This window comes from Dreissena polymorpha, chromosome 9 (genome assembly GCF_020536995.1).
Source record: "Dreissena polymorpha isolate Duluth1 chromosome 9, UMN_Dpol_1.0, whole genome shotgun sequence".
NCBI lineage: Eukaryota > Metazoa > Mollusca > Bivalvia > Myida > Dreissenidae > Dreissena > Dreissena polymorpha.
This window is the reverse complement of record NC_068363.1, coordinates 81,402,405-81,417,007: the sequence shown is the minus strand read 5'-3', so window position 1 is coordinate 81,417,007 and position 14,603 is coordinate 81,402,405. Positions and strand designations below refer to the sequence as shown.

The following is a 14,603-nucleotide window of genomic DNA, read 5'->3' as shown; positions in this document are numbered from 1 at the left end:
CCTGGCCAACCTTCATGTCAAGTTTGAAGACTCTAGGTCCAAGCATACCAAAGTTATACCATGAAATAAGAACTTTAGCATTTTTACATTCAAGGTCACAGTGACCTTGACCTTCAAATGAATGACCTTGAAATGACCAGTGGTTACTAACTAGTTATGGCCAACCTTCATGTCAAGTTTCAAGACTCTAGGTCCAAGCATACCAAAGTTATAAGAACTTTAACATTTTTTATATTGAAGGTCACAGTGACCTTGACCTTCAAATGAATGACCTTGAAATGACCAGTGGTCATCTGTTAATCCTGGCCAACCTTCATGTCAAGTTTGAAGACTCTAGGTCCAAGCATACCAAAGTTATACCATGAAATAAGAACTTTAACATTTTCGAGCACGCCGCCACCCCGCCCGCCCCCCCCGCCCGCCCCGACAACATCAATCTATAAGCCGAGATTTTTTCGAAAAAAATCCGGCTAAAAATGCAATGAATATAGTGCAACCTTGTACAAATGTAATAATGAGAGAGTAAGTAAAAAAATCCCCCAAAAAAGGAAACGCCGCGAAAATTCCCCCTCCTAAGGACTGCGGACCCCTTCCCCCAAAGTAGTGTGAGGGCCCTGTATGCTAATGCTTTTCTAGAATGTATACCAAATTGCATAGATGACCAAATGTATTAATTCTTTGTTCCACGAATTCGAACCAAATTGTATAGAGAACTAATGCTGTAGTTTCTTTTTTCCTCAATTTTTTTCTTCGGGTTGTGTTATCCTGACAATAATAATAATATTATGCTAGTGCTTTTCGAGAATTGTTACAGATGTTGTACACCCAACTAAATATAGAAGTTCTTTTTTCCAATATTGTGAACCAAACTGTACAGATAATTTAATATAGTAGGTTTTTTTTTACAATTATGCATAACACATTATATCAGACATTTCCAAAAGTGCCGGACCTTCGGACCTGACCGACTTTTTAACACAGGTCCGATTGAAATTGCTATGTTGCCGGTCCGAATGTCCGGTAAATAATTTAAGAGCAAGAGTTTATTTATTTTATAAAATTTAAACCTGAAAATGAAAGAGAGCTTTAATGAAATATGAGCAGTAAAAATTATGTCGTATTTTTTGTTAACAGTCATAAAATGTTACTGTGCCTGCGCACTGAACACTTCCTACTATGCAAGTAAATATGTCATTTTTTACGGTTAAACGAAAACATGTTGTTAAACGAAAACATGTTCTGCAACTTAGATCGTTGTAATCCGGTTATTAACAGTTTGTTCCCGATCAAATTTATGCTTAATAGTGCTTTTTCATTAATTTATATATCTGGCCAGTTTGTTGATATTCGTAGTTTAATTCTGAGTTGTCATATAATTTCGGGACCGGGAAATATTTGTCATTGCAATTTTCGAAATACCAATTATTGCTTTGTGCTTTGAAACCTTAGTCTGTTAAATTATTTTATTGATATGCCAAAGGTATTCTGTTGTTTAGATCCTTTTTTGATTCCTTACTATTATAAATGTGATTTTTGTTTAATCGTTTATTTACATTCTTCAGTCACTGTCACACTATCAGCATTTGGAAACATTTGTTGTACCAGTATACAATTATTGAATGATCAAATGAGAAATTGCATTGTTTCAAACTTATTTTTGGGTATTTTTTTTTCTTTAAAAAAATGCGAATGTGTTGTGATTTGTTAGTGTTCATAGCGTTGTGGTGTTTATGATTTCATTTGTCCAATTATCATAATGTCAATACATTTGTGTTGGCGCCCTGATGTTTCGGTCCTATGAATCACTGTCCGGTCCTGCAAGTTTTGTAAGTCCACAGGACCGAATGTCCTGTGGATTTTAAAAACTTTTGGGAATGTCTGTTATATAAAGAATTTAATATTTGTATTGGCCCTTTTCTCAAATATAGCAATTGGAAAGCTCATTAGAATACCTAACCATGCTTGTTATTATGAATACTCGATTTTCAATTTGTACAGTTAACCTAATGTAGTATTTCTTTTTTGCAATTTTCTGAGCCAAATTGTATAGAGGACTAAATGTTTGTAGATGCTTTTTTCCTCAATGTTTTTCTTCTTCAAAGAAGGGAACAAATATAGGAATCAAAAGGCTCATTAGAGTACCTAATCATGTTTGTTATTATGAATACTCGTTTTTCAATTTTACTACTGAAAACCTTGCTTCTGCTTCCCTTTTGTTTTCGCTGGAAGCATTTAATACTACTAACCATGTATACGATACTCGCTACTAACAGCCTCTAAATAAAAATATGTTCATAACATTATTACAATTTTAAAAACCTAAATATTCGAACGTAATGCTCCTCTTCTCATCCGTCTTTTTTTTACAGTCAAATAATATAAAACGTAGAAAATTATTTCATATACGGTTATTCATATTAAATATATATAAATATTGTGTTCTTTTCCTGAGTAAAAAGACATAATGTAGGGAGAATGTTTTTAATTCATGCATACTCATGTATATACAAACATTATTTTAACTGGACCACTTCACACATGTTGTTTTTTCCTACGTGTTTGTTATTTAATCCAAATATTTTGTTGTTGTTTTTTTTCCAGCGTACCAAAGTGCGCACTTGTGTATGTCTCTATTGGGACAAGTCTTGTTTTGTTTGTTGCCTTTTTCCCTATTCCCTTTTCATTATATCTATGTATTTCTTCATTTCTATGGATTTTCCATCTTTTATATCCTCAGTATTCTTTTTTTTCTTTATCTTATGTGTAGACATTTTCTTCTGTGGAATTATCCCGTATTCTGTTTTTCCTTTTTGTTTTCTTTTTTTGTTTGTATTAATGGACATATTATGTCTTATAATAGAAAACAACTGGACATTTTTTTAAATAGAAACCAACTGGACAAGCACACACAAATTATCATCTACATCACCCTCCATCTCTTTAAATGGTTAAAATATGTACTTTAAATGTAAAAGGGCTCAACAATAAAGGCAAACGCATAAAAATCTTCAAATGGTTAGACGAAAAAAATCATAATGTATGCTTATTACAAGAAAGTCACTTGACACACACTTTAGCACAAACCTTAAAAGATGAATGGGACGGGGACATCTACCTCAGAGGACAATATACTAATAAACAAGGCATTGCCTTTCTGATAAAAAGTAACATAGGGATCACAGTTGATAACCTTAACGAAATAATAATTGGCAGACTAGCAAGTATAGATATCAAAATACATGAAACACAACTAACATTAATCAACGTTTATGGTCCTAACATAGATGATTCCACATTTTACGAAACATTACAATCCTTTATAATTAATAACCAAGATAAAAATATTATAATCCGTGGTGATTTCAATACTGTCCTGAACCCATTATTAGATAAAAAGAATGGAAACCTTTATACTCATCCTAAAAATAGAAACATTTTAAATAACATAATTGAAAACTACAATATGATAGATATCTGGCGTACAGTATACCCAAACGAAAGCAAATTCACCTGGCACTCAAACACAAAACCAACAATATTTTGTAGATTAAGACTATTTTTTAATATCTGAAATATTTTACACACTACAAATTAAAAACCCTACAGAAAACTCCAAAACCCAAAAGTCCTTTTCGGAGAACATGAACTTAATTGGAAACACATATTTACCATGCCATATAAAGCAACTATCGAAAGCAAACTGAGAAATTTTCAATATAAATACATCCATAGAATTATAGCTACAAATAAATATCTCTTTAAATGCAAATTACTGTGAAACCATTATTATTCGTCCGACATTATTTTTCGCGTTTTTCGTCCTTCGACCGATGGACGAATTCAAGATCCTAACGAACAATCATGTCCCATATTTGAAACAAATAAGACTGAATTACCGTAGGCATGAGGCATTTAAATCCAGCGTAATCCACGCATATACACACGGCTCGAAATTAACACTCGCACACTCGCAAAATGCGAGAAAAAAAGATTGCAAGGTAAGTTATAAGCCACTAGTATTTTTTACATATAAAGAAATAGTGAAAAAAAACGAGTTATATTGCTTTAATGCGTTCGAAGGTGTGAACGCTAAACCGTAGGTCAATTTTTTGAACGTCCGAATACCCATATGCGGAAGCGCGCAACTTGTTTGTTGACTGGTATACTTATAATACAGATACACAGATGGTATTGATACAAAGAACATGAAACAGTCGACTATTCACACTCAAGTTAAATCCGATTTTGACACAAAGGGGTGTTCATTATACAGTGTACAGTGTACTGACAACTGACATTTCCTGTAAAACGCGAATGCAATAAGGCTGTATCGAATGCGTCGACTTCGTTTAGGTATAATAGTATTGATTAGCGCTAATTGTTAACAACTTTATTACCCATTGTGTGTATTGTGTTTTTCAGGGGTGATGCAGATTATACAGCCTACACGCGGCGAATCCGGATTAAAGACAATACTATTAAACGCAATTAAAATATGACGATGTGTGAAATATATTATGCGCTTTGTTACAAATTAATAAAGAACATTTTGATTTGTGTTTGGTTGTTTGGTTTCAAATATTTACGATGCAAAACGCTTGAAACTTTAATGAAATATGACTAAAATAATTTGCTTACGCTAATTATAACCCATAATGTTCGCACCTTCTCTAATTGGCGCCGATAAAGGTAAGATTGTAATCAGTTTGACCGTGATAGTAATGGAAAAAGACTAATTGGCAATTGGCTTCGTTGTTTAAAACACTTGTTAACGATTATTCAGTCCAACTTATCCGCTAATCATAACAAAGAACGTGTCAATGACATAAAATGATAAGGGACAGTTACTATCACCTAAAATAACAGACTTGCTAATTGGCATATGCCAAACAAGGCCCACCTCCTGCAAGTGACTACCAAGTGCTGCACCTCTCTTTCCCCAGCATAATGTTTTCGCAACCGCGTATTACATGTATTACAAACAAATCGGACGTTTTTTGTTTTGTTTTTTCAAAACCAGAAATGGACGAATTTAAGAGCGGACGAAATAGTCATTTTTATGAAAAGGGCGAAATTTTGTGCCGACGAAAATAAATGGTTTCACAGTATCTAACTCAAATCTGTGTGACTTCTGCGGTGAAAACATCGAAACTATAGAACATCTTTTTTGGGAGTGCAAACACATCCAGCCTATTTGGAATCAATTAGTATCTTTTCTTGAACAACAGCAACTAAACGTTAAACTATTTTTCTTAAATGTAAGTTTCGGAACTTACTCATTGAAATAAATGGACTGTAATAATATCATGGTTCAAACAAAAATCTCAAACCTAAATTCAAGCACTTTTCAAGGACTTTTTAAGGCCAAATTTTCATTTTCAAGGCCGAGAACCGTATGTTAGTTTCCTTTAAAAAATGCATTTTCAAGCCAGATTAACACAGTATATATCATTTATTTGCTCTAACACATTAAACTAATTTCACAATAAATCATTTGTGTTATTTCTAATTATTACATACACATAAATGTTATCCATCCTTAACTCAATGAGTCTCACATATGTATTTACTTTTTAAAGTTATTACAAACAAACACACTGTCTCTTTATATGCTCACATCAAACAGACTAGTTCATTTCATTTAAACAGAAGTCAGTTACTATAACATTTTGTATTTCACAGGGCTGTTGTTGTTAATGTCTGTTTTAGATTGCACAGTTTTAACAATAGCACCTTCCTGTTTCACCAAAAAGCACAGTGCAGGACCCCTGTTTGCTTCTCAATTTCATGTTTTCTTTGTGGGTTTCCCCTTTATCGTGGCTTTTCAAAGCGCTTTCACCCATTCCCCCCGACACCAATGGTCTTTATATAGACCCAACAATGTGCTTTTCAAATGTCAATTGTTTTCTGTTCCGAGGAACATTCATAAGTTTCGCGCAAAACATCACGATAAACGTCATTTTGACAACTTCTTTATGACCAGAAAATAGCGCCATGAATATTCATGTTTAAAGAATGTTGACGTATCGTATAAGTTGTAATTATTTAAGCATTTTTTCTGCATATCATCGGTGTTTATGACCAGAAAGTAGCGCCAGGAATATTCAGTTAACCACTCTGGTTTGAAACGACACTTCCCCATCGCTGAATTTTTACTCGCGAAAATTGATCACAATGGCGAACCTCTGACGTAGTACACATAATCTGTGACGTGTACACTTAATGTTTCGTACCCAATAGTGTACGAAACTTATATTTTGGTACACATTTTTTGCGCGAAGGAATTTATGATAAATTTTCGTAATATTTTCCTTAAGAACGATTTAAGTTTATGGCGATGATAAAAGTAATTTTGAACAAAATAAAAAATTTCAAGGCTTTTTTACATGAAATAAGTATTTTTCTAGCACTTTTTCAAGGCCAACCTTTGTTCAAGGGCTTTTCAAGCCTAGGACTCGTTTTCAAGCACTTTTCAAGCCCTGTGCGAACCCTGAATATTGTGAATTTTATTCTTATATTGATGAAATATTTTATCTTTAACATGAAGCACAAAAACAGGTACCAAATTTTAATTGTTTTGTCCATAGTCTTAAACTAAAAATCCAGATTGAGAAAGAAATAGCCCTCAGTAATGACACATTACAAATCTTTGAACAAAAATGGAATCGGATTAAATTCTCATAATGTTTGTCCACTTATTTAGATTTCACTCTAATGTTAGTTTATCTTTCTAAAATATTTTTGTATATTTTTTTTTTCAATCTTATAAGATCATTTTGAATATACAACAAAACACACAAGTCCAGTATGCTTTCTTTCGACTTTATACAACTCATCATTTTTCATAACTATTCTTCTGTTGTTCTTATCTTTTCTCTTAAAAAAATATATATATTAGAATATCTAGTATAACATGTCTGAACTTTATTGCTTTGTACAATCACTATGTTGTATGATCATAATTATACATGTATACATTGTATGTATTACACTTCAACACCGTTATTTCGAACACCGATAATCCGAAGTCACCGTTAGTTCGAAGTATTTTTCGGGTCCCGATTGTGGTTCTTCTTTGTTCAATGTAAAATTTCATTGTTAATCCGAACTTCGTTAAACCGAAGAAATCGTTAATTCGAAGTGATTATGTCGGTCCCAACACTATAATTCGCACCTTATTATCAATCTTTAATCCGAAGTCAAAACTGCAAAACACTGTGCGTAATTTCACGCCTATGTCGTCTGCGCGTTGTGCGTCAAAGCCGATAATTACACCTTTGTCGCCTGCGCGTAGCATGTTAATTTTATAATGTCGTCAAAAGCCGACGACGAGGCCGACAACACATGAATTAACATGATATCTAATCAACGTGTGACCATATGCATCAACGACGTAAGGCAGTCCTGCGAGCAAAACACAGGCGGAAGCCAGTTCTTCAATTTCCTTGACAAATTGGAGAAATATGTTACACACGTCCAGTTAAGTGCTGCTAACGCCGGTGTTCAGAAAGACATCGCGTCTTATTTTAAAAAAATAGTGAATTCATTTCCGAAAATGTATTCATATGTATTTACATGTATGATGCGCTATGCATTATATTTTATATGTTCTGTAATTAGAGAAAAATAAAAAGAAGAAAAAGAATAGTTTTATTGATCCGTTTGTACTAGTAGAAATCTATTTTGCTATCTGACTAGTTTACGTTTTTAAGTAAAACAATTATTAAAAGTACAGTGTGACCGAACCATGCGAATTCCACACTGTTGTATTGTTTCAGGATCAAAGAAGTCGTCTGTCAAATGTTTATTTCGAATAATCGTTAATCCGAAGTTTTTTTAACGGTCCCGACGACTTCGAAATAACGGTGTTGAAGTGTATATTGAATTAAAAAAAAAAAAACAAAAAAAAAACATATTTCATTAAGATCATATGAAAACTATGACCTCTATTGTCTTCACAAAGTTTTTCTATGATTTGACATTGTGACCTAGTTTTTGACCCCAGATGACCCTAATACAATCCCAACCCAGATTTCATCAAGATTAATATTCTGGCCAAATTTCATAAAGATTTGATGAAAACTGTGACCTCTACTGTCTACAAAAGTTTTTTCTTTAATTTGACCTAGTTTTTGACCCTAGATGACCCAAATTCAATCCCAACCCAGATTTTAACAAGACAAACATTCTCACCATATTTCATTAAGGTCTGATGAAAACTGTGACCTCTATAGTCTACACAAGGTTTTTCTATTATTTGACCTAGTGACCTAGTTGTTGACCCCAGATGACCCAAATAAAATCCAAACAGGGCTCCCCTGGCCCAAAAATTTCTGTAGCCAACATTTGGCATTGAAATTTTGTGTAGCCAAATTTTAGAAACTGTAGCCAAAGTTTTAGCAAAGCATTCGGAACCACCTGTTGTAAGTCTAGGCTAAGGGGTGTAAAAGAAGAAACTACAAAACGAAGCTTTAATATGTTTATTACTATAATCATCATGTGTGCTTAACAAAAATAAACAGTTTACAACAAACCATTTATAGAAGTACATAGTGTGAAGCATTTCTTTGACCTTCTTTGTTCCCCCATTTAGTACCATCTGAATTTGCGAAAGAGTGGACATGTTTTTTTTTTGAGAATTTGAAAGAGTTTATAAACAGAATTCAGAATTTCACCAAATATGGAATGGTAGCGGCTGCCCCGGCACAACTCAATGCCAACCGATGTGCTATGCAGTGTGTTGCCAACACACCTGGTACTGCACGCTTCAGACGGGTGACTACCCCAGAATTTCGCCCTACCATTACAGAAGCCCCATCAGTGCTCACCCCACATAAATTTTGAATGTCAATTCCCTTTCTACCAAGCAAATTAACTACATTCTCATGTATGCTCTCTGCATTTGCTCATTGAAGTTCAGCCACACCTAAAAAGTAAGTATGTGGCAAAGCCATTCCAAACCCATCAGTTTCCAAAAGTCTAACATAGGTCACTAAATTTTGCTTCACTGAAATTTCTGTGCTCTCATCGATTGTGATACTGTACTTGCATGATGTCTGTATCTTCTGGAGAAGATCACTCCTCAGAACATCTGCCATACAGTTTTGAAATTCCGACTCACTGGAGCTGTGTTCATATGACGTGTGGCTGTCAACTCGAAGGTCATTGAGCTGGGTTGCACCCTGAAAATATATAAATACAAATATGCAACCTGACAATATAATTTATGATTTCAAATATATTTTGCTCAATATTTTTAGCAAACTTAAAAAAAGTAACACATTTAGCCTTTAATCATTACAACATTACGAACTTCTCGAAATAAAAATCAATTATCAACTTCGTTACTTACGTTCATTGTGTGACTAAGTTGATAATTCGCTAATGGCTTTTACTCAAATTGATTTAAATCGGCAGCAATCTTTAATCTTTAATCAGATGTAATTGTTTATTAAAGCCGCTACGATGTACGATTTCACCATTGTTTTGTTTTCACACCAGTAATATTCCGTTGTCTCGATGACCGGTTCTGACCGCGTATCAATTTTTCAGGTCAATAACATGGCGATGTATTGATGCACAGTCTACAGCTGAAAGAGTTTAATATCTGGGACGGCATTTGTCAGGAAAAAAATCAATACCGATAAACCGCATTGTTCAATAATTAAGCAATGATTAATAACACTTATCCTTTATGGATTTTCATGAAATAAAAACCATAATAAAATTGTATTCTCTTTAATCTGATATATAAATTATTATAATACACTTAGTGAAAAACAATTAATTATGCTGTAAAAGGTTTTTCTATTATTTGACCAAGTGACCTAGTTTTTGACCCCAGATGACCCATATACAATCCCACCCCAGATTTTATCAAGACAAACATTCTGACCAAATTTCATAAAGATTGGATGAAAAATGTGACCTCTATTGTCTACACAAGGTTTTTCTATTATTTGACCTAGTGACCTAGTTTTTGACCCCAGATGACCCAAATACAATCCCAACCCAGATTTCTTCAAGATAAACATTCTGACCAAATTTCATAAAGATTGGATGAAAAATGTGACCTCTATTGTCTACACAAGGTTTTTCTATTATTTGACCTAGTGATCTAGTTTTTGACCCCATATGACCCAAATACAATCCCAACCCAGATTTCATCAAATTAACATTCTGACCAAATTTCATAAAGATTGAATGAAAAATGTGACCACTACTGTCTACACAAACAAATTGTTGACGGACACACGCACGCACACACGCATGCATACACGCACGCACATACGGACGCCGGACATCACACGATCACATAAGCTCACCATGTCACTTCGTGACAGGTGATCTAAAAATGTCGGGACATTTGACCAAAAAGCGGGACACCTAAAACGATCAATCATGCCACCTTTACTGTAGTCAGTAATATATATTACTTACAAAACCTCATAATTTCTGGCAAATATTGATGATAAATGTGTTAAAGAATTTCATGAAAATAGACCTTCACCATTTTCCGGAATAAACACACATGTGCACTATTAAGATGAATCCATAACGTGAATTGTAGGGTATGCCTCTATTTGACTTCAATCTGGGACAGAGGCATGCGTAATCATTCAACATGATGTGCGCGCATTGAGCACTGTTTTTATACAACCAACCATCAATTAACTCTAAATTTAGACTGATGCAATAATAGGTACAACATTTATTTCTGAAAATCCGCCAAAAGTGAAAGTAAATTTATATGAAACATCAATGTGTATGGGTCAGCGCTCAATTTGTTTCATATACAAAACTGGTGATTTTACAGGTTTTTTAGCCTCAGGTGGTATAATACACTGAATACCTCGTAAAGTAATAGAATCTTTGGACTTGATTTGGGTCATGAAATACTGAAGCAGTCTGTGTTCACGGCATCTATCGCTAGCAATTAGCGACCCCTATTATACAAACATCATGGTGTGAATCCCCTATTAAATAATGAATTTGCCGATAGAGCAATGATAAGGTGTCAAAAACAACACCGGATCACTCGACTAATGGTTTGTTAATTTGAGGGCAATAAGGGATTAGCATTGGTAATTTAAGTCAGACGGAGCTTGAATAGCAAATGTTATTGTGACCTTATAGAACATATGTCGTTTTGTACGAATGTCAGGACAAATTGTGTCACATTGCGATACCGCGACAAACAACCCCAAAGCACGACTGTCCTGCCAAGATCGGGACGTCTGGCATGTATGTTAAAGAGTACTTATGGATACTGTATTGTTGTAGTCTTTTGTAATGCTTACAGTGCAAAAGTTCTATCCAGTCTTATTATTCATAATTCTATATGAAAACTATTAACATTGATCAGGAACTCTCAGAAAATATACTGATACTTTTAACAATTTAGTTTCTTTACATGCCACACAAAAGGGAAAGCTTTAAATCATCTAAAACACTTGGTTCACCTGCAATTCATTCTTGTCTGCTTCAGCCAAAAATGCCTGGAAAGTAGTGCTCACACATTCTGTTATCTGAAATAAATCAATAACACCATTTGGATTGCATGTTTATTATTTAATTAAATCACAAAAAATATATATATTACATAGGGGTCTTAATTAAGCATATCGGTATGCATACATTTGACAAAGGACGCTTATCACAAACCTATTGAGAGTCCCTGGAAAACACCTAGGAAGACCGATTTGTGCATGACTTTTCTCCAGTATAGAATGACATGACATTGGAGTGTAGGGGGCATGTCAAAACATACGCATATGATAGAAATCAGATGCTTTATTGCATGGAAATAGACAAAAATAAACATTAAACCTACAGAAAATATTTATAAAAAAACATAACCTCAGCCTTGATCACTGCAGTAGTATTACATTTTTTGCCTTCAATACACATTAAAATTAGCATTTAAACATTATAGTGACAAACTGACAGTTTGTTTGATGATGGCAACCGGATGTAATCCTAATGGAAATTTTGCATTTCATGCATAATATAGGCACATTTATTAAACTCGTAAAGCGTTTTAACAAATTACTTAAATTCATTACACGCAGCTATAAATATTTTGTTGAATTCTTAAATGAGCATTTAAATATTTGAAATCTAACACATGCTACCAAATTTTTATGTCAACACTACATGTAAAATTCTAGCTTTAAGGATGTACGTGACAGTTAAGTTTTACGCAAATTTGTTTTAACTGTAACACCGGTTGCGCAATAAGTGTATGCTTTTTCGGATATTCAAATAAAATGGGATGCATATTCAACAAGGCTTTTGTCAAGCAATATGGTCCCCTTCCGGCTCAACCATTGTCAGAAATTCCACCACTTTCAGAATGTATTTTTTGTTGTTGCAATAGCAACCACAATTTTTGACGTAGGAACAAAATGAAATGACGTGCATAATGTCCATATTGCCATCTATCCATGTTGCAAGTTTCATGAAAAAATATTAAGAACTTTTAAAGTTATCGCAGGATCCAGAAAAGTGTGACGGACAGACTGACTGACAGACAGACAGACCGCAAACCATAAGTCCCCTCAGGTGAAACCGGTAGGGGACAATAAGGGAATGATACCAAGAAAAAAAGTATTATGAAGTTTAGAAAAGTGATAAACAATTTGTAGCCCCTAAATAACACAGTAAGAATCGACCATCATTCCTGCGACTACAAAAACCTTTTTTTATGTTTGTAACAACAAGCAATTATCTCATTACGGAAAACAGTCAATACTTACTTATAACTGAAAATGTTTGTGTCGCAAGTACAACTTGTTTAAAACAGATAGCTTTCCTTCAAATTAGGCAATTTGTCATTGAATCATAATATATTTAAAACATGCCATCAAAGTATATGTGTTATATTTAAAATATAATCAAAATTGTGTTATACGTTTCATATTATGCTTAAAAACAAATCAGAAAACTTTTATTTCTCAAACAACGGCTAAAGATATCAACTTTTATGTAGTGTTGTTTGAGATAATTTACTACATAGAATATCTGATGATTTAAAATTATTTATCCACAACGCTCTGATACTTCTGAACCCTGTGCGGATGTTGGTGCATCTTGCCTCACATGTACAGTACACTCCACGCGTTTTCCCCAAAAAACGCGCTCCCTCCGCGGGGTTTTTTTGCTAGCGAGTGTTCACGCGGCGTTGGAAGAGCGAGGTGAACTCGATAAAACGCTCGGCGTTACGCCGCGTTCGCCAATTCCCGCGGCGTGTATTACTTTAGGCTAGTCGGTAAATGTAGACACTTTCCGTACTTATCAGTGATCGCCGCGCAACGCCGCGTTAGCAGTGTGCTACTTGGCATGCCAAAAAATAAAAAAATGTTATAATAAATTGTTTAAATACTGTAGTACAAGTATAAAAAAGATAATTGTATAGAAAATTAATACGTATACAAATTATGTTTTTTAATTCACAGGTACGTCTACAATATGAATTAGTCTAATATAATACATTTGACAAATTAATATTTAAATCATAACACATATGACACAAGAATAATGTTCCGTAAATTCCAAATGAGAATAATAATTAGTAATCCGAAACACACTACGATTTTTAATTGTTAACACGACGTTTACAAATGCTTCCAATATACAGTCATCATGTATATATTTCCCGACAAAAGCGCGCGAAAATTATGCTGCAATGTACAAGGTCAAGGTACAATGTATACTCCTGCAAAGCGTGCGTGTATTGATTTTTTTTATACAAACTTTGTAGCGCAGAGAACATTAAATTTTGTTGATTTCGGTTAAAAGTTTCTTTGGTATTTATTAACGAAATTATATCGCGAATAAGTTGATATTTCCTCTAAAATAATTTCAAATCGAACACGCCGAATGTGTATCGTTACGGTATTTTAGTAGAGTAATTATTTTAACACTAATTGTACTGTAAACTGAATAAAGAAGACATCTGGGCGGAACTGGATTTTAAGTGTTTGACGTTATGAAAACACGCAAAGCTTGTCTACTGACCAATTGTGTAGACTGCTGTCTGCGGTGTTTTGACAAAACGGATTAACATGTGTGAATGTCACTCTGCCGATTTGGTCCATAATTACTGGTAAACATTGTTTAGAATGTCGACGCAACAAGAATACAACTGTGAATATTAAATGCAATTATCAAGTCAATAGTTACCACCTTTTAGCAATCAATGGAATAACCTACAAACAAAGAGAAAATCAATGCATTAGCGAGCAGAGAATTGACTTTGTTCCGACAATTAAAACCATTCTTTATGCATTCGTTGAACGTGTTCACTAGAGTAAGTTATGCCTTTAGACAGGAAGCGGCTTTTCTTTGATTACGTCAAACTGTCAATTCACACAGATTTGCGAGATTTTTAGGGTCCTTGGTCATTTGTATACATGTTCAGTATAGAAAATCACCTGCTAACATGAAAACTTTGGATTAAATTATCAAAATAAAAACAATGTTGCAAACTGTGTTTATATTAATTGGTAAGTATTAGTTAAAAGACGACGTTTTGTGTGTCGTAAATCAACGAGTTTTCTATACAACAACAACTACTTCTACAACCACGTCGGGATCGATCT

General features: G+C 34.0%; 1 protein-coding gene across 1 annotated transcript in view; it reads right to left on the bottom strand.

The window, feature by feature from the left end:
* Positions 1-14,603, bottom strand: part of LOC127844006 (glutamate--cysteine ligase regulatory subunit-like) — a 94,307-nt gene that overhangs the window by 57,141 nt on the left and 22,563 nt on the right. The window contains exon 2 of the mRNA XM_052373973.1: positions 11,463-11,528. Coding sequence (XP_052229933.1) covers positions 11,463-11,528 — 66 coding nt within the window. The remainder of the gene's footprint in view (positions 1-11,462; positions 11,529-14,603) is intronic.